The sequence below is a fragment of the Oratosquilla oratoria genome, chromosome 37, assembly GCF_046742065.1.
Source record: "Oratosquilla oratoria isolate Oo_2021 chromosome 37, ASM4674206v1, whole genome shotgun sequence".
Classification (NCBI taxonomy): domain Eukaryota; kingdom Metazoa; phylum Arthropoda; class Malacostraca; order Stomatopoda; family Squillidae; genus Oratosquilla; species Oratosquilla oratoria.
The window spans coordinates 10,877,980-10,902,947 of record NC_134813.1 but is presented as its reverse complement, the minus strand read 5'-3'; the positions used below and the strand labels follow the sequence as shown (position 1 = coordinate 10,902,947).

The window sequence follows — 24,968 nt, the reverse complement described above, 5'->3', positions numbered from 1 at the left end:
CTTCTATATTTCTACTTTCCATTGTGTAATTCCCTCCCTTTATCTCCTTTGCTCACCACTCCCTTCTACTCCTCTCCTAGCTCTACTTCTGTTCCCTCTTTATGTTTACCCATTTCTTTTTCATTGCCTGACACTTTCCTTCCCTTCTATTTTCAATTTTCTATTTTTTTTTCTCTCTACCTTGGACTTATGAATTCTTTTTAGCCAATTTGAACCCCTTTGTTACCTTAGCATACTCATGCTAGCAAACATGCTTTTTTCCCATCTTCATAACTTTTAGATTTTTTTCCTTATTACTCTGGCATCCCATCAGTAGGGTCATTATAAAAACATGCAAACAGTCTATCTTCATTTCCTTTATCCTATTTTGATAACTTCTGTATCCACAACATGTTTCCATAAGTTATAATTTCTTGCACTGAAGTCCCTACTACCTCCATTTACATCCCAGTACATATGGATCTTCCAACCTTTGACCATATAAACAAAAGGGAGTGGAAAGGTGACCCATTTTCCTCATTTCCTATAAAACAAACTCCAGCCAACTAACAACCATACATGCTAAACCAATTATTCACTCTCATTGTTTCCACTTTCCATGTTCCTTGTGTATGAAGAAAGCCCTTAATTAATTCACTCACACCCGTATCTATATACCAAGAGCTTTTTTCCCCTTATAAGAGAGGTAGTCACCCCTTTTATTGGAGGTAGCCACCCCTTATGAGGGAGGTAGCCACCCATTCTACCCCCATCCACTACCCTTTTCACCCTCTCATCTTGGCTCCTCATGGATGATAGGTCATCCCTGTTTCCCACCTACTGCCCTGGGTCAGAAGTAATGTAGTAAGACACAGTACATCCACAGCAAGGCCACTTCATTTAATCGGCGACCTCCCCTCTCCTTTCCCTTATGCAGAAAAAGAGAAGACAGGACAAATTCCTTCAGGCTGTGTCAAAATATCATTCACACGTAAGTATCCCCTACCACCCATCCCCAGCCCCTCCCTCCCTTGCATAACAGTATCATCTATATACAGTCACTCTCCACTTATCCGTCTCCTGCCTTTTTCATTCCTTGCTCAATAGACATTTCCCTCTTACTCAATGCCCCCTTCACTCCATCCATCAATCTCATCCTCGCTCATCCCCTCAAGTTCACTTCCTCCACCTCTGCTTTACTCACCTCTTTTACTAATTTTTCATCACTCATTCTTCCCGTGTATTCAAACCATTCCAATAACCTTTCATCAGCCCTATCTGCCATCTCCTTTTACATCCCTGCTGTCCTACTCACCTCCTCATTTCTCACCCTATCCAACCTAGTAACCCCTACCATACTTCTCAGATAATCTCAAACACATTTAAACTTTTATTCTCTACCTCTCTTAAATTTCAAGTCTCTACCCCATCCAATGCCATCAGCACAATCACCCCTTCATACAACCTCCTCTTTGTATCCATTCCCAAATGCCTTACTTTCCATACATATACTAAATCCATTCAGTATCCTTTCTCTTTACTAATCTCCATCTGTTCCCTTTCCTTTCTTCCCTGTTCCTTATATGTCCATCATGCAGTACAGTACCACTTTCATCTGCCTTGCACCTGAATTTCTGCTTCCTTCATGTCTATCTAATTTCTCATCATGCACACTTACATTAACATGTCACATTATACTCATTCCCCTCTTACATAATTTCCCATCCACCTCCAAAACATTTTTCTTTGTTATCAGCCCTCTTTCATTTTCATATTTACAAGTCCCTACATCATCCAAGCCCTCATTAATTTCTTTCCTACACTCACATTTCCCTACATTTCTCTTGTCTTATTTCTTTAGTTTTCCTTCTACTGCAAAGACTCCTAAAACAATATATCTCCACTGCTCCTACTTTTCTCGTTTCCCAACCACTGTGTTCACAACACAAGTCATTTCCATACAGAAGCACTGGTTCTACTACCCTTTTGCTCTTATTGGTATTTCACCACATTATCCCAAGAAGATAAGAGCTGGTAATTGGTGACAAAATACAAATTCTTATTAGCATTCTCTCACACATTATTTCTTTTCAACAATTTTCTTGTCTCATACTTCTATTTACTATCACTTTCATCCCTATCTGAATAGTTGTCTTTATCCTATTACTTTTTATTTAATATGCCCTTTCCATTTTTTCCATCTTCCAAGTACACTTTTGTTTACATTTGCATATGTATCTCCAGAAAATGTCACTGATCTTCACAGCATTTCAACACTTACCAATACCACAATTGCAGAAAATATATGACTCAAAGCCTATCTCCTTTCCCTTCTGCTTCTCCACTTCCCATCCTTATGACAGCTTCTTTTGTGACTTTATCCTTAAAATATAATATAAAACTATGATAAATTCACACATCCTTGTTTCAGCTTGGCCTTAGCGCTAAACAACTGTCTCTTATCTAGTTTCACACATGCTTTTCAATATCTTTGGCAACTTCCTTTTCACTCCATATCTCTCCAGCATTTTCCATGATATATCCACATTTTGTACATATCTTTCCTTTTTTTCAACCAAGACCGATGACAGGTAGCTGTAAGTGGTGGTCCTGAATGATAGATGTAAGAGAGAATCATCTTCCTGTCTCCTATCTTCAGAACTCAACACCCTTACCTTCATCTGGACATGCAGCCTTGAGAAGCTGACACCTGACTTCCAGACTATTTCCTCCACTTTTTCAGATAGGGAGAGCTAATCATCAGTGATGCCTTCCTTCTTCTCACTACTATAAGCCAGTAACAGAAATTATCCCAAAGTAATACAACACACACAGCAGTTCAAAGTTTCTTTGCACAGAAATATCTGGGACAATCTAAGGGCTATTACCAGCCACTGTGGCGTTGTGGGTTTCCAGTTGGTGAAACTCAAGGCAACAATTATCTTCCCTTAATTTTCAAAGATTTGTTTATTTGGAAACATCTGATCTAGGCATAACCTTTTCTTTCTAAACTATTTTCTAAATTTTTCTCGTCTCCTACACTGTCAACATCCTTTCATATACCTTATCTGGAATATTTGATCAACTCAAAGTGTAATCTCTGCACTTCCTCCTGTCTCCTTTTCTTTTGTTAATGAAAATAAACAATGAACATGCTTTCTTCCAGTTACTTGAGGCCTTTCTTTTTCTATAGCATTTTCATAGCATATCCCTCCTATTCTCTCCTCTTTTCAATATTCTTGGTGCCTTCTCAGTTTTGTCTCCCCCAATTATCTCCAAAACCTCGTAGTTTCAAAAGTTCTGAACCCTTTCCTTACCAAAGAGGTGCTACTGAGCAATATCCAGAATCAATCAACCGATCCTTTTTCTATTTTCTCTTGTAAGAGACCTGTGGCCCCCATGAAGTTGGCCTCAACCACCAAATTATCCTATAAGTCACTCAGCGAAAAGAAGGGAGGTGCTCAATCATTTGGGATCATTGGATGTGACAAAAGCTTCAGGACCTGATGGGATCTCAAACTGGATTCCTAAAGAACAACTAGCAGACAAGAATCAGTTTTATTGTATGTTCATTGAAAAAAGACATAGTGCATTGGGAAAGAGGGGTTGAGGAAGGATGGGAGAGGACAGACGATAAGGGTGAATGGAGAATGGTTGTGTATGGATGATGCTGTGATGTATGAGGGGGAGTGGGTGGGGGATGGGGGGTGAGGGAGTATGTATGTGGAATAAATTGATGCAACCTGAAGGAACTTCTCCCCGTCTTCTCCTTTTCTGCATGAGGGGACTGAAAGGGGGGGTCACCAATTTAATGAAATGGCCTTGCTATGTATGTGCTGTCTTGTGGCACTGCTTCTGACCCAGGGCAGTGGACAAGATACAGGGATGACCCATCATCCAGGAGGTGCCAAAATAAGAGGGAGGGAAGAGGGTAGAGAGGAGTGGAGTATGTAGGGGATGGAATGGATGGGAGTGGTTTCTATGCCTCTGTTTTTTTGGCTACCTCCCTTGTAAGGGGGAAAAAGGGATGAAATGGATGGGAGTGTTTTTATGCCTTTCCCTTTTTGGCTACCTCCCTTGAAAGGGGGGAAAAGCCTTAGTATATGTATGTATGTAATGTATATTTATGTATGTATGCAACTTGATGGGAAAAGAAGCAAATGTGGTACCAATTCACAAAGGTGGAAGTAAAAAGATATGACTAAATCATAGGCTGATATTGACCAGCACAAGAGTGAAATCATGTGAAAGGATTGTGAAAGATTGATGGACCAAATATCTTGAAAATAGTAAAACCAAAATGTAATGACAGACAATTAGATTGGCTTCAGATCTTGAAGATTGTGTGTGTCACACTTTTTAAGCTTTAACTTAGAGTTACTGATGTATTGCAAGAGAGGGTGGGTGGAGTGTGTGTACCTGGACCTAGAGAAAGCTTTTGATAAAGTACCTCTGTCAACCCATGTGGAAATTGGAGCACATTGGAGGACTGAGAGGCAAACTACTTGAATGGATGAAAGATTTTTTTGAAGGATATATGAGGAGAGTATACATCTCTGTTTTCATTCCCTCCTGACACACCATAATTCCCTACTACTCAATCCACTGGCTTATCTCCTACTCTAACATTTACATCTCCCTATAGTTACTATAGTCACATTTCTCCCACAACTTTCCACACATTCATTTGAATCATCCCTAAATGCTTTGCTCTCTTCCTCACTTTTTTCACTACTGGGGCTATACATACCAGCATATATTTTCACCCACATCAGCCTTGATGCCACTTGTTCCATTCAGTTGTCGACAATGTCACTCTTTCTTCCTTCTCACCATTCCTGATACCCTACCTACCACACTCCTAAACTCAAATTTATCTTCCCCTTTCAGTTTTGTTTCATTCAGTGCTAACACATCCATATCTCTTCTCTCAAACATATTACCAATCTCCTCCCTTTTACTCTCATTTGTTCCACACCTACACCCACTCAATAATACAATTACTAGGGCTCTGGTTGGGGTCTTCCTCCCTGACCCTGTTTGCCTCGACTTCGAAAGAAAAAATACCTCTTCACATCATGAATCTTAACCATGTTTATCACAATTCCCATCCCACATTAAACTAACTCCCCCATACTCAAACAGTAATTCCCTTAATTTATTAAAAAAATATATATAAAAATTAAAGAAAAAAATAGAGGAAGAAAAACATCCTTAGCTATAGAAGGGGTACCACAGAAATAAATAAAATAGCTTGGTGGCACCCCAGAGTACCATAAGGTATGGAAAGGGTTAAATGTGTCTGGGATCTTTGCCATACTATCTGAAATCATCTCATTGGGCTGCTTCATAGCTTTACAGTAATCTATTTTTGCTTTCTCAAATCTTCACTTTTTTCCTTTTGTAGTTAATCACCAACACTATATATCTGTATAAATATACAAGTTTTATACACATTTTATATATCTATATATGAGACAAGGATTTTTGTCCTATCTTTCCTTTGGTTTTGGGGGCTAGCTTACCAGTGTTGGTTGGGTTGGTGACCCTAGTATTCATGAAGAAAATCAATGTATGACCTAACACCTTATGGAATAAAAAATCCACCCAATACATGTCATTATTTTTGGGGAAACATATTCTCCGGGGTTCAGTAAGCAAGAACCAATGGAAGCTGGGCTGTAATGAGACATCTCCATGGTACTTTTCTGGAGAATTTTCTGTAACTTCATTAACAAGACACACAGTCTGTGCATGTCTGTCACTGGGGACATATCTTGTATGAAAAGGGGTGTGTGTGTGAAAGATGGTTTCTTAAAGTACAGTAGTTTGCTTTACCCAGAAGTACCATTCGTACAATTAAGATTACCTTAAACTATATTTATGTATCTTTCTTAAAATAGTGACATAACCTAGGGGATTAATCTCTTCAATACCATGGCACATTACTGATTTTGTCGTACCAGTGACCAGACAATTCTGTTATGTTGCTGAGAGGTGATTTCCAGCCTAAACAGGGTTTCAGCTAATTGTAAACCCTTTTAGGATGAAGTCCAACCATTTCTCAACTGAACATGATCATCTGGCATTTGCCACAACATAATCGTACAATGCATCCCTGTACTGAAGGGCTTGACCTCATTGTCGAGATTATGAGTGTAAAACGTTGAGATATTTTTTTCTTCTTTTTTAAGATTATCTGGCCAAAATTACCAGAAAGGCTTGTGAGTAAATTCATATGACAAAGAGGATACGTACACATACCAACAACTTGAAGTAAGTACCGAGGTATGTCATAACTTCACACAACATTAACAAAAGAGGTCAAACTGTTCCTTCAAATACTATAAAGTGACTCCTCCGCTTGTAGCTAGCAGCACCTACTCTCATGAGTGACTTGCAACTTGCTGTCAGCGGACTACCGCGAGGAATAGAACATTGACCTGAAGTGAGACGTGATGTCATAAAAATGCCCAGCTGTGATTGGAGGAAACAAAAGAGGAAAAAAGTCACCAATCACGGCCTTGTTAATGGCCATACACAATGGAATGAACACCTGTATGTCACTACATAGTCTATTTGCACCAAAGGATCATCTATGACAGATGTCTGAGCACTTGCAGTAAAGTTAGCCAAGTGTTTGTTTACTTTTTTCTCAATGGATAAAACCTTTCTGTACTGCTTCTACATGTTGAACTTTCAGATAATTCACTGCTTTGGAAGTTTCTCAACTTGTAGTATTCCCAGGTGGATAAAGTATTCTTAGGAAATATTATTAGGAATGATGCACGGTAACACAATGTGATACAGGCGTTTCACATTTAGAGAAAAAGTCTCCCTTCATGACTGTTATGATCATTAAAATTTGAACAATGATCGTTAGCTTGACCTTTAGCGGAGGTATAAAGAGCCTCCTTGTTTGAGCAAAGATTTGGCTGGAATCCTCCCACAGGCCGTGGTGACCTCGGCTTGACTAAGTTAACAATGAACTTCTATAGATTCCTTTCATTGGGAGTACTCTGTTTGTATAAGAAACACAAAGATTTCTGTATAAGACCCTAGGTATGCAGTGCAAATGGTACCTCATTTTACTAGAAATCTGAATGGTATAAGGTGCTATTGTCTTCTGCTACTTCTGCTCTTTTGAAGGAAGACCCCTTGACTGGCCTTACTTCCCTCCTGTAAGGGGAAGCCCATAGGACAGTTCAGCTTGGCGTGGCCAAGCTGTGAGGAACCATTGCAGGGCTCTTCACCTCTCCCTGGTGTCCCTGTTCCTGTAGAACCATGATCAGGGTCAGAGGGATGTCTCCTCCTCCCGTAGGCGAGGAAACCAAGGTTGGGTCTTTCAGTCCAGGTTTATCTCCTCCAGAGGACACTGAAGAGGTGGCGGTGGAAGAATCAGCCCTCGTGCTGCCTTTGCCTACTTTCTCCTGCATTGTGGGACGGAGGTCTTGGTTGCTGGCGACAGAGTAGTCTTCTTCATTGTCTTCCTGAAAGTCCTCGTGAGATATCTGAGTTGTCACAACCTGAACAAAAGTCATTTATCAGTGTTTCAAAAAATACTGGATAACTATTGCCTATACATTATATCATAAAAGAAGAACTAGTGAATATCCATTATATATAGTAAATTCTGACTTAATTGCCAGTTACAAGTAAAGTGGAGGAAGAACAGGAAACATTACATTTAAGAATAACCGTACCTGGTCAAAGTGAGGAGAGCAGGTCTGACCCAATGCAAGATAACCGTTGTTAGTGCCCTCCACCCGAATTCCTGGGCCACCCTAAAAAAAAAAAAAATGCTTGCTGAAAATTTGTTATTTCATGCCATACTATCAGTCGGTACATGGTCACTTCACAAAATGAAATAAATATATGTATATATATATATATATATATATACATATATATATATATATATATATATATATATATACACACACATACCTATGTTGTATTAGTAGGGAAGGGGGAAAGCTCATGGTGTAGTGGGAAGGTGAAGAAAAAGAAAGGGAGGGGTTATTAAGGAAAATGGAAGAAATTGAGGAAGGGGATGAACGGGCCCCATACATCAGAAGGGGTGTAAACAAAGGGTGCGCAGATCACACAAGGTCGAACAGGTGAGCAGAGGTATTGAAATTAGAAATATAGATAATAGCAGCTCAATGGAAAGAGATAATTACTTCTATGGATTTAATGAGGGAGGTGATGACAACCTTCCTTGACTAGTAAGTCTAGAAGAGAAACTAACAAAAATGAACGAAGCATGGGAGGTTAGGTTTAGCCAATTAGCACTAGTTACTCAAAGATTTGATAAACTGGAAGAACTAAAGGAGAATCAAAACCTAACTAAAGAAATAGAAGAATAAAAAAGACAAGAGAAGTAAAGGATGAGAATGAGGAATTAAAGAAAAATAACAAAGAGAATAAAGAGTCTATAGCAAGAGAGGCAAGCAGGTGGAAAAAAGTCCAAGATAATAACAAAATTGAATATAGAGATATAGTGAAACAACAGATGAAAGAACAAACTAAGGACACAGTTATTAAAGTGATGAGAGAGATGGAGAATATAGTAAGAGACTTAACAGATAAAAAGAAATTTATAATTATAGGGAATGGAAGAGAAGCATAATCCAAATAGGACTACAGGAGTAAAGGAGACGGAAAAAGTAAAGAAGTTATCAAAAATAGTTCAAGAAGATGAACAAGAAATAGGAAAAGAAATTAAAGAAATATATAGATTGAGGAAATACAATATAGACAAAACCAGACCATTTAAGATTAAATTCAGGTCACAAACGACAGCAGAGAATATCTTATCAAAAACAGGGAAACTAGCAAAAAGTTATCAGTATAAACAGGTATGGATAAAAAGAGAGATGAATAATGAGGAAAGAGAGGGAGAGAAAACAAAAAGAATGGAAGCTAAGGAAAAAAACGAGAACAGAACAGAGTTAGACAAAGAGAAATTCTATTGGAGAGTAGTGGATATGAAAGTGAGGAAATGGTTCATAGGAGAGAAAAACGGAAGGGAAACAAAAACCAGGATGGAGGTAACAGAAAATTAAAAGTGTCTTACACAAATATAGATGGTTTAATAACAGGCTTGAATGAACTGAATGATTGCCTGAAGGAAAATGAACCGGACATAATGGGAATTATAAATACAAAATTGAAAGGTTCATTACCACCCAACAGTGTAGGACATGGTGTAAATAATTATTGGATTAGAAACAGAAAAGTAAAACAAAGGGGTGGAGTTATGTTCCTGACTAAGAAGGATATAAATGTGAGGAATGTTATATACGGAAAGAATAGAGATGATTATGATGGAAATAGAGGACAGGGAAAAGAAAAGCAGGAAGTTTGTGGTAAATTATGTGCCTCCTAAAATGGCTTTGTAGGATGAGAGAGAACACAAAAATATGTTAGAAGACACATGGATAACACTAAATAAGATAATGGAAAATGGAGGAAGAATAGTTATAATGGGTGACTTTAATTGTAAAGAAATCTGCTGGGAAGAGATGACAGCAAAAGGAGGAGATGACCTATGGGGAAATGTACTACTTGAGATGATTATAGAACATACAATGATGCAATGGATACAAGAGAATACTAGGCATAGAAATGAGGAAGAACCATCAGGACTGGACCTAATAATCACATCAGAACTTGAAATAGTGGACAAGATTGAATATAAGACACTACTGAGTAAAATTGACCACATATTAGTTGAACTGGAACTAAATGAGGAAAAATACACAGAAAAAAAACGAACAATATAGAAAGGGAAGATTGATGTATGGGAAAAACAAATTTTGATAAAATAAGAGAATTTTTTAAAAAAGCACACTGGGAAAGGATACACAAGGAGGAAACACCAGTAGAAGAGAAATGGAATATTTTGACAAAACTTTATAAAGGAGTGAAAAAGTATGTTCTAAGACAAAAACAAGAAAAAGGATATGTAAAATGTTGGTAGGCTTACAACAAAAGATGTAGTGAGTTAAAAGACAAAAGGGATAAAGCTTGGATAAAATGGAAGAAAGACAAAAGACCTGAAAAATGGAAAATATATACTAGTTATAGAAATCAATATGTACAAGTGCACAGAGAAGAAAAGAGAAAATACAAAAAGGATGTCATAGAAAAATGTAAAGATCAACCAAAACTATTTTATAGATTTATAAACAACAAACTGAAAAACAAACAAGAACTAGTGAAATTATGGCTAGGAGGAGTTGAATACACAGAGGAAATAGAAATGGCAGAAATTATGAGCAAACATTTTAAATCAGTGTTTGCGAGGGAGAACATACAACTTAGAGATGTCAAGTGGGAGGAGAAAGTCCCCCCTATGAAAGAGATAGAAGTAACAAGGAAAGAAACAATGAATCACTTGAGTAATCTTGATGTCAGAAAATCACATGGTCCATATGAAATGGCAAATTGGATTTTGAGAGAATGCAGGAATGAACTAACAAACAAAATACATAGTCTAATAAGCAGTTCATTGAAAGAAGGAAAAGTTCCAGAAGATTGGAAAAGAGCAAATATAGTACCATTACATAAAGGGGAAACAAGGAAGACCCTACAAACTATAGACCAGTCTCTCTTACAAGTTTGGTAGCTACAATTTGTGAAAGAATTATTAAGATTAGATGGGTAAAGCATTTGGAAATAAAACAATGTACTAAATCCAAGGCAATTTGGATTTAGACAAGGAAGATTATGTGTCACAAACTTGATGTGTTTCTATTCAAGACTAATAGATGTAATACAAGAAAGAGATGGATGGGCTGATTGAGCATTTCTAGACCTGAAAAAAGCTTTTGATAAGGTGCCACATAAGAAATTGCTAAAGAAACTAGAAACTGCAGGAGGAATATAGGGCAAACTGCTGAAGTGGATGGAAGACTTCTTGCATGAAAGAAAAATGAGAGTGGTGATAAGAGACAAACATTCTAATTGGGATGAAGTGATTAGTGGAGTTCCACAAGTAATAGTACTGGCCCCAATAATGTTTGCTATATATATTAATGATATGGATATAGGAATTGAAAGTTATATGAGCTTCTTTGTGGACAATGGAAAACTGTTGAAAAAAGTGAACACTGCAGAAGATTATGAGTCCCTGCAGAGTGATCTCAATAAAGTATGGGAATGTAGTAGGAAGTGGGAGATGGAATTTAATATTAAGAAGTGTAGCATAATGGAATTTGGAAGGAGAAAAAAAGAAAAAAAAAGAAAAAAAAAAGAATAGTGGAATCATATGAATTGGGAGAGGAAGAAATTAAAAATAGTTGAAAATGAGAAGGACCTGGGAGTCCTTATTATGAATAATATGTCCCCTGAGAAACATATAAACAACATTTTTAGAGAAACCTATAATTTAATAAGAACAATCAAAGTGGCATTCACATACCTGGACGAAGAAATGGTGAAGTAAATACTAGTCACTTTGATAAGACCAAACAACAACGTGGTCACCAAGTACAATAACATGTATAACAAAACTTGAAAGAATACAAAGAGCAATTACAAAATTGGTACCAATGCTCTCAGAACTATTATATGAGGAGAGACTGGCAAAACTTGAGCTGCAGACATTAGAGCAAAGAAGAGAGAGAGGAGACTTGATAACTATTTATAGAATCAAGAAAGGCATAGAAATTATTGATAGAGAGGATTTAATAAAATGGCATAGTAGATATACAAGAGGACATGGAAAAAAAAGAAAAGAAAAAAAAAAAGAGAGAATTATAGAAGAGACCTGAAAAAGAACAGCTTTCCCCACAGGATAATACACTTTTGGAACAAGGTAGATGAAAATGTGGTATGTGTAAAAACGATACATGAAATTAAAAACTGTCTAGATGAAATGAGATATGAAAACAGGACACCACGAGCATAGCTCCCCTTCCTGTAAAATACAACTAGGTGAATATATATATATATATATATATATATATATATATATGTAGGTATATATGTGTATATGTATTTACCTAGTTGTATTTTACGGGAAGGGGAGCTATACTCGTGGTGTCCCGTCTTTATATCTCATTTTATCTAAACTATTTTTAAATTCATGTATTGTTTTTGCACACACTACTTTCTCATCTAACTTGTTCCAAATGTCTATTACTCTGTGAGGAAAGCTATTCTTTTTCAGATCTCTTCTATAGCTGTCTTTCTTGATTTTCTTTCTGGGTCCTCTTGTATTTCTTTCATCCCATTTTATTAGATCCTCTCTATCAATAATTTCTATGCTTTTCATGATTCTGTAAATAGTTATCAAATCTCCTCTCTCTCTTCTTTGCTCTAGTGTCTGTAGCTCAAGTTTTGCTAGTCTCTCTTCATATGATAGTTTTGAGAGTGTTGGTGCCAATTTTGTAATTGCTCTTTGTATTCTTTTAAGTTTTGTTATACATTTTTTTGTATTTGGTGACCACATCGTTGCTGCATATTTCAATCTTGGTCTTATCAAAGTGATTAATATTTTCTTCACCATTTCTTCATCCAGGTATGTAAATGCCACTTTGATTGTTCTTATTAAATGTGTGTGTATGTATGTATATTCATAGACTCCAAAGGCCAGTGACTAAAACCATTCATAGCCTGGCAGAGAAGACATATAAAGAGAGGTTGGGAAAACTGGGACTGCCTAGGCTGGAGAGGTAAAGAAAAAGAGATCTGATGAATATTTTTAGAATAGAGAAAGACATGGGAAAAATGACACTGAGAACCTAGTGATAGAGGCTGAAATAATATCAAGAGGACACAGCAAGAAAATAAGGACAACATACCTAAAGGACATGAGGAAGTACAGTTTTCTATATACATACATACATACATATACCAAGGCTTTTTCCCCCTTCCAAGGGAGGTAGCCAAAAAGGGAAAGGCATAAAAACACTCCCACCCATTTCATCCCTAAATACCCTCCACACCCCTCCCACCCTTCCTCTCATCTGAGCACCTCCTGGATGACGGGTCATCCCTGCACCCTGCCCACTGCCCTGGGTCATAAGCAGTGTCGCAAGGCACCAATTTATGGAACATATTGAAAGATTAAATAATCTTGGCAGACATTATAAGTGAATTTAAGATTAAGTTTGACAAATGGATATACACAAATGGGATCCCATTAGCACAGTTCTAACTTCATACAGACATACATATACCAATAGCTTTTTCCCCCTTATAAGGGAGGTAGCCAAAGTCAAAGGCATAAATCTACTCCCACCCATTTTATCCACACATACTCCACTCTCCTTTATCATCCCTCCCTCCCTCTTTTCTTGCCTCCTCCTAAATGACAAGTCATCCCTGCATCTGGCCCACTGTCCTGGGTTAGAGGCAATGTAGCAAGACACAGCACATCCACAGCAAGGCTGCTTCACTTAATCAGTGACACCCTCCTCTCCATCCCCTCATGCAGAAAAAGAAATGGGGAGAAACCCCTTTGGGTTGCATCAAAATTTCATTTACACATCCCTATCCCCCATCCACTCCCTTCCATGCATCACAACATCAATCATTCTCCACTCACCCTATCTTCTGTCTTCTTCCATCCTTCCTCAACAGATATCCCCTCTTTCTCAATACCCCTTTTACCCCATCCATCCATCTCATCTTTGGTCTCCACTTCATGTTCACTCATTTCCACCTCTGCCTTGCACACTTCTTTTACTAATCTTCCTTCCTTCATTCTTTCCATGTGTCCAAACCATCCCAATACTCTTTTGTCAACTCTATCTCCCAACTCCTTTTCCACCTCCATTCTTCTCCTCACCTATTTGTTTCTCTATCCAGCCTGGTAACTCCTACCATACTTCTCAGGGATTTCATCTCAAACACATTTAAACTCTTCCTCTCTTATTTTCATTTTCTACCCCATACAGTGGTGTCACCACAATCACTCTTTCCTCCACTCTCCTCTTAGCATCCATTCCCAAATGTCTATTTCTCATTACACTTTTTAATCCCCCAAGGCATTTACTCACTTCTCTCAATCTACATTCTACCTCTACCTCCACCTCCACTCCTTTCCCACCACATTTGCACCCAAGTATCTAAAGTGATCCACTTCCTTCAGTCTCTCTCCCTCAATACTCACTTCTAATTTGCTGCCATTCTCTCCCCTTGTACATCTCATCACCTCACTTTTACCCACATTTATCTTCAACTTCCTTCTTTCACACACCTTCCCAAACTCCATCACTGACTTTCTTAATCTGTCCTATGATTCTGCCACAAGAACAGTGTCATCAGCAAACAACAACTGGCTTATTTCTCATTTTTCTTTATTTTCTTTAACCATTTCCAATCCCTGGCCCATTACCCTTGTGTTTACCTCTTGCACCATCCCATCCATGTATAAATTGAACAGCGAAGGTGACATAACACATCCCTGGCAAAGTCCCACCTTTAACTCAAACACTCATTCTCTTCATTTCTAATCCTAACACAAGCTCTACTACTCTCATAAAAACTCCTGACTTCACTTAAAAGCTTTCAACTTATCCCAAATATCTGCAATGCCTCCAACAGTGCATTTCTGTCTACCCTGTCAAAAGCCTTTTCCAAATCAATAAAGGCCCAAAAAACATCCTTACCTTTTCCTAAAGCTTTCTCACATATGTCTTTTACCACAAAAATCTGATCCATGCAACCCCTACCTGTCCTAAACCCACACTGTTCCTCACCAATTACTCCCTCTGTTCCTCTCCTAATCCTCTCAATCAAAACCCTCCCATAAGCCTTCCCAACTACACTTAACAAACTGATCCCTCTGAAACTACTACACTCACACTTGTCCCCTTTTCCTTTGTAAAATGGAACTATACAGGCATTCCTCCAGTCCTCCGGCACTCTACCCTCTTTAGACAAACATTAAAAAACCTCACCAGCCAGTCCACCATCACTGTACCTCCCATTTTTAGACATTATACATGACACCCATCCAACCCAGGTGCCTTACCTGCTCTCATCATTTTAATAACTGCTTTCACCTCATCTTTCCTTATTTCTCCTCCATTTCCCTCACTCATCACTGTCATTTTCTTAACACTTCCCACTGGAACTACCTTTTCCTCCCTATCCTCCTTCACATTTAGCAACTCCCTAAAATAATACACTCATCTTCTTCTTACTGCTGTCTCTTCTATTATCATCTCTCCATCTGCACCTTTAACCTTTTCTTCTCTGCTTGATTTGCCTTCTCTTCCTCTATTAATTTCTTTCCAAAACATCTTTCTATTACTTTCAAAAGTTTCTGTCATACTCTTACTCTATTTCACATCTGCTCTCCTCTTTGCCTCCTTTATCTTATGCTTTACTTCTCTTTTCTTTGTACCTCTGATATGATTCTCTCATCTTATTTTGTAACCAATCTGTGAATGTTCATTTCTTCTCTTCTTTGCTTAATCATCCCATCATTCACTAACCTTCCATCTATTTCTTCCTATCCTCCTTGTTCCACACACCATCTTTGCACACTTTGTGACTCCCTCCTTGAAACATCTCCATTCTTTCTCCACTCCTAGCTCTATTCTATCCTTTATTCCCCCCACTCCTCTCTCAGCTTCTTCTTGTACTCCTCCTTCTCTTTCTCATTAAAAGTTTACTCTAAGCACCTTCCTACCTTCTGTCCTTTTCTCTTTCTCCATCTATCCTCTACTCTCAACTTACCTTCCACCAAAAATCATCTGATATTCCCCCACACTCTCCTCTTAGAACTTGTACATCCAAAACTCTTCCTACTCTTCTCCTGGTTACCACTATATAGCCCATTAAAACCCTATCTACCACCCTCTCCCATGTATACTTATCCATGACTTTCTTCCTAAACACTGTATTTGCTATCATCAACTCTCTAAACACATCTCCATTATCTCTCCACTACATTTTTTTCCTGGAACTCGACATTGCCCAACCGCTACATCTATTGGTTTGTCTCCTACCCTATCATTGAGATCTCCCAATACCAGTACATTGACACTTCTCCCTAAATCCTCTGTCCTCTCATTTAACTATATCCCAAAGGCCTCCCTTTCCTCGACACTCTTCTCACTACAAGGCCCATTTGCATTTACAAAGACCTACATCTTCCATCCTAGTTTCATTTTCATCTACATTATCTTTGAAGAAACTTTCCACTCCAACACACATTTACCTATCTCTTCACTTATTAGTATAGTCACATTTAGTTTCTTGTTAATTTTTACTTTCAGATCCTTCGTGTGAGGGCTGAAGGAAATGTGCATAGCAACACTAAGGCCTAAGATTATAGGGGTGGTTTTAGAACTTAAAAACTCACCATCCCATTCCCACACAGTATGAAGTGAGAAATCCCTGGTAGTGCAAAGCCCTGTCAGCCATTTTTTTCCTATTATTATTTATTATTCTATTTTATTCTATTTATTTTCAATGGGGGGGGGGGGCAATGTTAGGTAGTCTGCCCCGCCTGGCCTGGATTGTCAGGAACCAACACAGCAAGCCTGCAGTGGGTTACAAGAATCAAACTCACAATCACCTGCTCTTGAGTTCAAGATGGTATCCACTGGACTATCACATGGTAGAACAATTTGGTTAATCAACAGGGATCCAAAATGGATTAATGTATGTTCATATATAGAGACCTTACTGTAATATGGCAGGTTACCCCATGGAGGGGGTCAGTAACCCAACCAGTACTGTCAGGGTCCACCCAGCCCCCAAAATCAGGAGATAAAGATGGGTAGGATGATCCTATTTTCCTTGTCCTCTTAAAATGATAAACAACAACAACATAAAGGTAATTTTGTCTTTTTCAGAACTCCCCTTAAAGGCTTCTATTCTACTTCCTCCAGCCATTCACTCATCTCCTTCACCCACACCAATCTCATCTTATTCCCCTTCCCCTCCTACTATTTCTGTGTTTTGGGGCATTTGACATATGCTCCTTCTCTCTTTGTGTGGTGTGGATGCAAATACTATTCAAGATTTTAAGAAAAAACTTGATGCTGAAAGATACAAAGACGGGTCACTACGAGCATAGCTCCCTTCCCGTGTAATACAACTAGGTAAATCCACCTGGAGTAAAAATCCATTGATACTTGGTTTCTGATGTACCTTAGGATGGCTGACCATAGAGCCCCTCAAAGAGTGATCTACAGCCAGAGCATTTTGAGTTTAGAAAAAATAAATAAATAGAAAATAATATATATAAAAGTCTGTGGTGAACTGAAGTTATATATATATGTATATATAAATATATGCACACAAAGGAGACAGGTCATTCCAAGATTGTTCCAAACATCCTGTAGGTGAACACAACCAGGTAAAATGCATAAAAAAAGGAGCCCTATGATGTGGCACTCAAGTGTCAGTGCCATGCGGCACCTTTGTGATGCTTGCCTTGGTGTCGAGGTGGTGGTTCGGGGTGGCTGGGGGGATCGAGGTGAGCATGGGCAGGTGCACGTCATTTTCACTCATCTCGCCTGTGGCAGTAGCAGCGGTGGCAGCAGCAGCTGAGGTGGCTGTGGTGTGAGGTCTCCGCTTAAATCCATTTGCATATGCGACCCGACATGTGCCATTCCCCTGGAGGAGGTGGGAGGAGTCTCAGAGAAGGGTTGTGGCACAGGTGTCATAAAGGGTTGGGGCATGGGTGTTCGAGGCAGTGCCAGTGGGAAGAGATGGGAAGAGTGGTAGTAGGGGTGGTGGAGGATGTTTACCATAGACACCATAAGTTTGGACACAATAATGCTGATGTCAATACTTATGCCACAAATTGGAAGTTCCTCGCCCTCAATATCCTGAGCGAGCCAGATATTTTTTGTATGCCTGGCAATGAGACCAAGGTTGGCTGCCACCAGGGCATGCAGTGTTTCCAGGCTTGGTGCTGTTTGAGATTTGACAGGTGGAGGATTACATTTCTGGAGCTCAGCACTTTGCCTTTGCTTTTATGTAAATTCTCAGTGGTTTGGCGTCTGTGTTGCCGGCCCTGGGTGGTGGATGTGAAATTGAACATGACAAGATTGCTGTTATAATGGCCCTGTTTAAAGCAGGACATTCTGTGAATGAAATCTCTGAAAATACCGGAGTTACAGTGCATTCAGTGCAACAATGGTTGTAACGTTTCAAGAATGGTAGGGGGTGCAGCATTGCACTGTGCGAAGAGACACACCACCTAATAGCCTAGGATTTTCTTGCTGAATTTGTTTAGCAAATTTATGAGGAAACTTGTCTATCTCATGCTTAATAACATTTAGAATGCATGGTGTGAGTTTCCTGGGTCTGCCACAACACTGACGTGGGGTAGGTAGTGATGCCCCCCACCATCACTGAAATTGAAATGTAACAACCAGCATTGCATTGAATGCACTGTAACTCTAGTATTTTCAGAGATTTACTTCACACAATGCCCTGCCTTAAACAGGGCCACTATATCAGCAATCTTGTCATGTTCGATTTCACATCCACTACCCATAGCTGGCTTTTGATAAAGTACCACATAAAAAGCTATTGAAATAATAGATGGTGTACAAGGTAAGTTATTGAAATGGATGAAAGATTTCTTGAATTGGAGAAAAATGAGGGTGGTACTTAGAAACAAAAACTCAACGTGGGAAGAAATGATAAGTGGAGTCCCACAAGGTTCTGTATTAGCTCTAATAATGTTTGCCATATATATAAATGACATGGATGAAGGTATGGAATGTTATGTGAACTTCTTTGCAGATGATACAAAACTGCTAAAGAAAGTAAGTACAGAGGAAGACTGTGAGTCACTACAGAAAGACCTGGATAAAGTCTGGGAATGGAGTCAAAAGTGGGAAGTGAACTTCAACATCAAGAAATGTATTATAATGGGGTTTGGAAAAAGTAAAAATAGAATATCAGGGTAATATAAAATTGGTACAAAGGAAATAAAAAAAAAAGTTAACCCGGAAAGGGACCTAGGTGTAATTATCAGCAAAGACATGTCATCAGATAAGCATATCAATAAAATAGTAGGAAAAACCTTCAATTTACTAAGATCAATGAAAATGGCCTTTGACTACTTGGATGAGGAAATGGTAAAGAAAATATTAGTCACACTGATAAGACCAAGATTGGAGTATGCTGTGACACTATGGACACCCAGTACAAAAAAGAATATAAAGAAATTGGAAAGACTCCAAAGAGTAATGACAAAGATGGCACCAACACGTACAAACAAAGGTTGGCCAAACTGGAACTACCAACCCTAGGAACAAAGAAGAGAAAGAGGAGATCTACTGGCCATTTGCAGAATTATGAAAGGGATGGAAGTCCTCGACAGAGAAGATTTATTAATGTGGGATAAAAGAAGAACAAGAGGACATGAAAAGAAACTCAAAAAGGTTAGTTATAGAAGAGATCTGAAAAAGAATAGTTTCCCACACAGAGTGGTAGATATCTGGAACAAATTGAATGAGGCAACAGACTATACAAGAATTTAAGAACAAACTAGATGCTGAAAGATAAAAAGACAGGTCATTACAAGCATAGCTCTTTTCCCATGTAATACAACTAGGTAAATACAGATGCCAAATCACTGAGAATTTACATAAAATCAAAGGCAAAGCTCGAAGCTCCAGAAACGTAAACCTCCCTGTCAAATCTCAAATATCACTGAGCCTGGAAACACTGCATGCCCTAGTGGCAGCCAACCTTGGTCTCGCTTCAAGGCATATGAAAAAATATTTGGTTTGCTCAGGATATTGAGGGTGAGGGATTTCCAATTTATGGCATAAGTATTGGCATCACCATTATCATGTCCAAACTTATGGCAGCTACTGTATATGTGCAGGGTGCCAACATCTGGGCATCAAATACCCAATCTCTAATATTTAAATGTAGTCAGTGATGAAGACAGTAAAAATGCTAACTCCATCTTGAAATGAAACTCCAAACTTAGTCTTCACTCATAGAACATATAATGTGCCCACACTGCTTCCATGAGTAATGTTCCCAGTTCTGAATATGCTTCTTAGTCTTCACAAACTGAAAACCTCTTCTGCACACAGTTGATAAAAAATAAATAAATGGGACAAGGCGACCTATTTCATTTGCACAATGTTTATCATGTTTATTATGATCATGTAAAAGTGGCCCCAGCCTTGTTTCCCTGGCCTGTTTTTAGCCATCATATTTTCCAATAGATGGTAAAGTGCTCTGGATATATGGTTCCCAACATTATGAATCTTTTCCACCTATACCCATATCATCATTTGTGAACTACACGTACAGAAAGTGAGAGTAACTACTGCAACAAGTACAATTAGAAAGAATACAAAGAGCAATGACAAAGTTGGCACCAACTCTCTCCAAATTAACATACGAACAAAGATTGTCCAAATTGGAACTACCAACGCTGGATCAAAGAAGAGAAAGAGGAAATCTACTGACTATTTATAGAATCATGAAAGGAATGGAAATCCTAGATAAAGATGATTTATTAAAATGGGACAATGGAAAAACAAGAGGACATGAAAAGAAACTAAAAAAGGATAACTATAGAAGAAATCTGAAAAAAAAAGCTTCCCACATAGAGTGGTAGATACCTGGAATAAATTAAATAAGAAAACAGTGTGTGCAAACACTATTAAAAATTTTCAGAAAAAACTTGATGCTGAAAGATACAAGGATGGGTCACCATGAGCATAGCTCCCTGTATAATACAACTAGGTAAATAAAGTCTAGTTTTGGTGTTTCTGACCCTCACTTTTCATATCTTTCTCCCATGGTGAGCCAAAATAAAATAAAAGTATGTTTTGACTCAGCCATCCTCTTTATGTGGGAAATTAAAGTCTTGTACATGTAAAAAGCATAACAGGGGACTCCGTACAAGTAAAACAATGTGAATAAATGTAAACAAACCCTGTTAGCAAATCACCTAAATGACAACAAGATAGCCCTTGCATGAAAGGGAGCAAAGTGAACAATCCTTCTCTCATGACTAAAGCAGTGAATCATACAAAACAAACAATATCCTGTGGATGTCTTTGATAGTGCCTCTAAGGACTCTAAATTCTACAAATACACCAGTTAGGAACCACTTTAGTCTAGTCTGAATTTTGCCTGAGATGAAAGTTGTGTTAACATAATCCAATTAGACAGCAAAACATCTGATTGGTCACCTGAACCACTTTGATATCATGATAATATCCTTCCATTATTCCAACTAAGACCTCAGCATCCCCTGCAGGCCTCCTAGATCCTTCATTTTGTTTCAGTGGGTCTGAGAAAAGTTGTTGCCAAAAAATTAATCTAATGTCTCAGGTCTGATGAAACTGAGTATTGGTTTGCACCTAATACTAAGACAACCTTGATCATTCACTAGAACACTGATATATATATATATATATATATATATATATATATATATGTATATGTATGTATATATAAATATATATACATATATATATACACACACACACACACACTTCAACGAATGGACGGCTTAGAAGACGTTCTGAAGAAAATTGAAGTTTTGTGGATCCCAACGCAAAGAGAAGTGCCTATTATATTTACAGGGTGGGGGGAAATTGCTCGTGCAGTAGGAAAGTAGGAAAAGACGAAAAGGGGAGGGATTACTGAGGGAAATGGAAGGAAATGAGGAAGGAGTAGACTTGGCCCAGGCAGACAGGCGAAAGGTAAACAAACGGCCCCCCGACGACGATGAAATGTCTAATAAAAATGTAAAGATTAGAAGTATAGATAAGAGCAATACAGTAGAAAGTGATGAGAATATTTTCCAGGGATTTAAAGAGGGTGGGGGGGGACACAACCCAACCCAACCCCCCCCCCCCCCCCCCCCCCCCCCCCCCCCCCCCGACTGACAAGACTAGAAGAGAAGGTCGATAAGATGATCGAGGACTTGGAGCGTAGGTTCGGTCATGTTAACAATATTATACAGAGAGTTGAAAAATTGGAAGAACTAGAGAAGGCGAACAAAAACTTAACTAAGGAAATTGAAGAATTAAAAAAACAGTTAAAAGAAGTAAAAGATGAGAATAAAGTCTTAAAGGAGAATAATAAGGAGAACAAGGAGGGTTGGAAAAAAAATTCAAGAAAATAGCAAAGTTGCATTCACTGACATAATCAGACAGCAAATGAATGAACAAACTGAAAACTCAGTTATTAAAGTGATGAGACAGAAGGAGAATATAGTAAGAGACTTAGCAGACAAAAAGAAATGTATAATTTTATTAGGAATGGAAGAGAAACATAACCCAGATAGAACCACAAGAATCAAAGAGGAAAATGAAAAAGTAAGAAATTTACTAGAATTAGTTCAGGAAGATGAACCAGAAATAATGAAACAAATCGAAGAGAAATTCAGGCTAGGGAAATATAGTACAGACAAGACCAGACCAATTAAGATTAAATTCAGGTCACAAACTACGGCTGAGAATATCTTATCCAAAACAGGGAAACTAGCAACAAGTGAACAATATAAAAAGGTATGGATAAAAAGGGAAATGAATAAAGAGGAAAGAGAGGAAGAAAAACAGAAAAGACTTGAAGCAAAGGAAAAAAAACGAGATAAGAACGGAGTCAGAAAAAGAGAGATTCTATTGGAGAATAGTGAATATGAAACTAAAGAAAGTCGACATACAAGAGAAAAACAAAAGGGAAACAGAGAACACAATGGAAGTGGCAGAAAACTAAGAGTGTCGTACACAAATATAGATGGATTAATAACAGGATTGAATGAGCTGAATGATTATTTGAAAGAAAAAGAACCAGACATAATGGGAATTGTAGAAACAAAATTAAAAGGTCCACTACCACCCAACAGTGTAGGACATGATGCATATAATTATTGGATTAGAAACAGAGTGAAAAAGGAAGGGGGTGGAGTTATGTTCCTGACTAAGAAGGATATAAACGTGAAGTGTGTCACATATAGAAAGAATACAGTAGAGATGATAACAATGGAAGTAGAAGACAGAGATAAGAAGAACAGAAAGTTTGTGATAAATTATGTGCCCCCAAAAACAGCCTCATGGGAAGAGAGTGAACATAAAAGTATGTTAGAGGACACAAAGATTACATTAAACAAGATAATGGAAGAGGGAGGAAAAATAGTTATGATGGGCGACTTTAATTGCAAAGAAATCTGCTGGGAAGAAATGACAGTAAAGGGTGGAGACGGCTCATGGGGAAACGCTCTACTTGAGATGGTTACTGACCATACAATGACACAATGGATACAGGAGAACACTAGGTATAGAAATGAAGAAGAGCCATCGAGACTAGACCTAGTAATTACATCCGAACCTAGAATAGTGGACAAAATTGAATATAAAACACCAATAAGTAAAAGTGACCACATATTGATTGAACTGGAACTTAATGAAGAAAAATATATGAAAAGAAATGAACAATATAGAAAAGGAAGAATGATGTATGAAAAAACAAACTTTGATAAAATAAGAGAATTCTTTCAAAAGGAAAACTGGGAAGAAATATACAAAGAAGAAACAACAGTAGAAGAGAAATGGAATATTTTAACAAAAATTTACAAAAAAGGAGTGGAAAAGTATGTCCCAACACGAAAACAAGAAAAAGAATATGTAAAATGCTGGTACAACAAAAGCTGTAGGGAGTTAAAAGACAAAAGAGACAAAGCCTGGACCAGATGAAAAAAAGACAGAAGACCTGAAAAATGGAAAATATATACCTGTTATAGAAATGAATATGTACAAATGTGCAGAGAGGAAAAGAGAAAATATGAAAAAGATATCATAGAAAAGTCTGAAGATCAACCAAATCTATTCTGCAGATTTGTAAACAATAAACTGAAAAACAAACAAGACTTGGAGAAATTAAGACAGGAGGGAGTTGAATAGACTGAGGAAATGGAAATGGCGGAAATTATGAACAAACATTTTAAATCAGTATTTACAAGGGAGAACATACAACCTGAAGAGAACGAATGGAAAAAGAAAGTCCCCCCTATAGAAGAAATAGAAGTAACAAAGAATGAAATATTAACACACTTGAGTAACCTTGATGTCAGAAAATCGCATGGACCTAAATAGTTCCTTGAAAGAAGGAAAAGTTCCAGAAGATTGGAAAAAAGCAAATATAGTACCTATATATAAAGGAGGAAATAAAGAAGAACCTACCAACTATAGACCAGTCTCTCTAACAAGTACCCGTACTATAGCAAAAATTTGTGAAAGAATTATCAAAAGTAGATGGGTAAAATATTGAGAAAAAAACAAAGTGTTAAATCCAAGGCAATTTGGATTCAGACAAGGACGATCATGCGTCACCAATTTAATATGTTTCTATTCAAGGCTAATAGATATAATACAAGAAAGAGATGGATGGGCGGACTGTGCATTTTTAGATCTAAAGAAAGCTTTTGACAAAGTACCACATAAGAAGTTGCTTAAGAAATTAGAAACTGGAGGAATACAGGGCAAACTACTAAATTGCATTGGAGGACTTTTTACAAGAAAGAAAAATGAGAGTAGTGATAAGAAACCAGCATTCAAAATGGGATGAAGTAATAAGCGGTGTTCCGCAGGGAACAGTTCTGGCCCCAATAATGTTTGCTATATATATTAATGATATGGATGAAGGAATTGAAAGCTATATGAGCTTCTTTGCAGATGATGCAAAACTACAGAAAAGAATGAAAACTGAAGAAGATTGTGAATCACTACAGAGAGATCTAAATAAAGTACAAGAATGGAGTAGGAAGTGGGAGATGGAGTTCAATACAAAAAAGTGTAGTATAATGGAATTTGGAAAAAGCAAAAACAGAATAACAGGAGCATATAAATTGGGAGAAGAAGGAATAAAAAAAGTAGAAAATGAGAAGGACCTGGGAGTCATTGTTATGAATAATATGTCACCTGAGAAACATATAAATAAGATTTTTGGAGAAACTTATAATTTAATAAGAACAATCAAAGTTGCATTTACATACCTGGATGAAGAAATGGTGAAGAAAATCC

At 37.8% G+C, this 24,968-nt stretch overlaps 1 protein-coding gene across 2 annotated transcripts in view; it reads right to left on the bottom strand.

Annotated features, from left to right (window-relative positions):
- Positions 1 to 976: 976 nt before the first annotated feature.
- Positions 977 to 24,968, bottom strand: part of LOC143019522 (protogenin B-like) — a 708,972-nt gene continuing 684,980 nt past the window's right edge. For both annotated transcript variants that reach the window (XM_076175206.1, XM_076175208.1), the window contains 3 exons: positions 17,386 to 17,568; positions 7,683 to 7,763; positions 977 to 7,505 (listed from right to left, as the gene is read on the bottom strand). In XM_076175206.1, the coding sequence (XP_076031321.1) occupies positions 7,185 to 7,505; positions 7,683 to 7,763; positions 17,386 to 17,568 (585 nt within the window). In that variant the 3' untranslated portion in view covers positions 977 to 7,184. The remainder of the gene's footprint in view (positions 7,506 to 7,682; positions 7,764 to 17,385; positions 17,569 to 24,968) is intronic.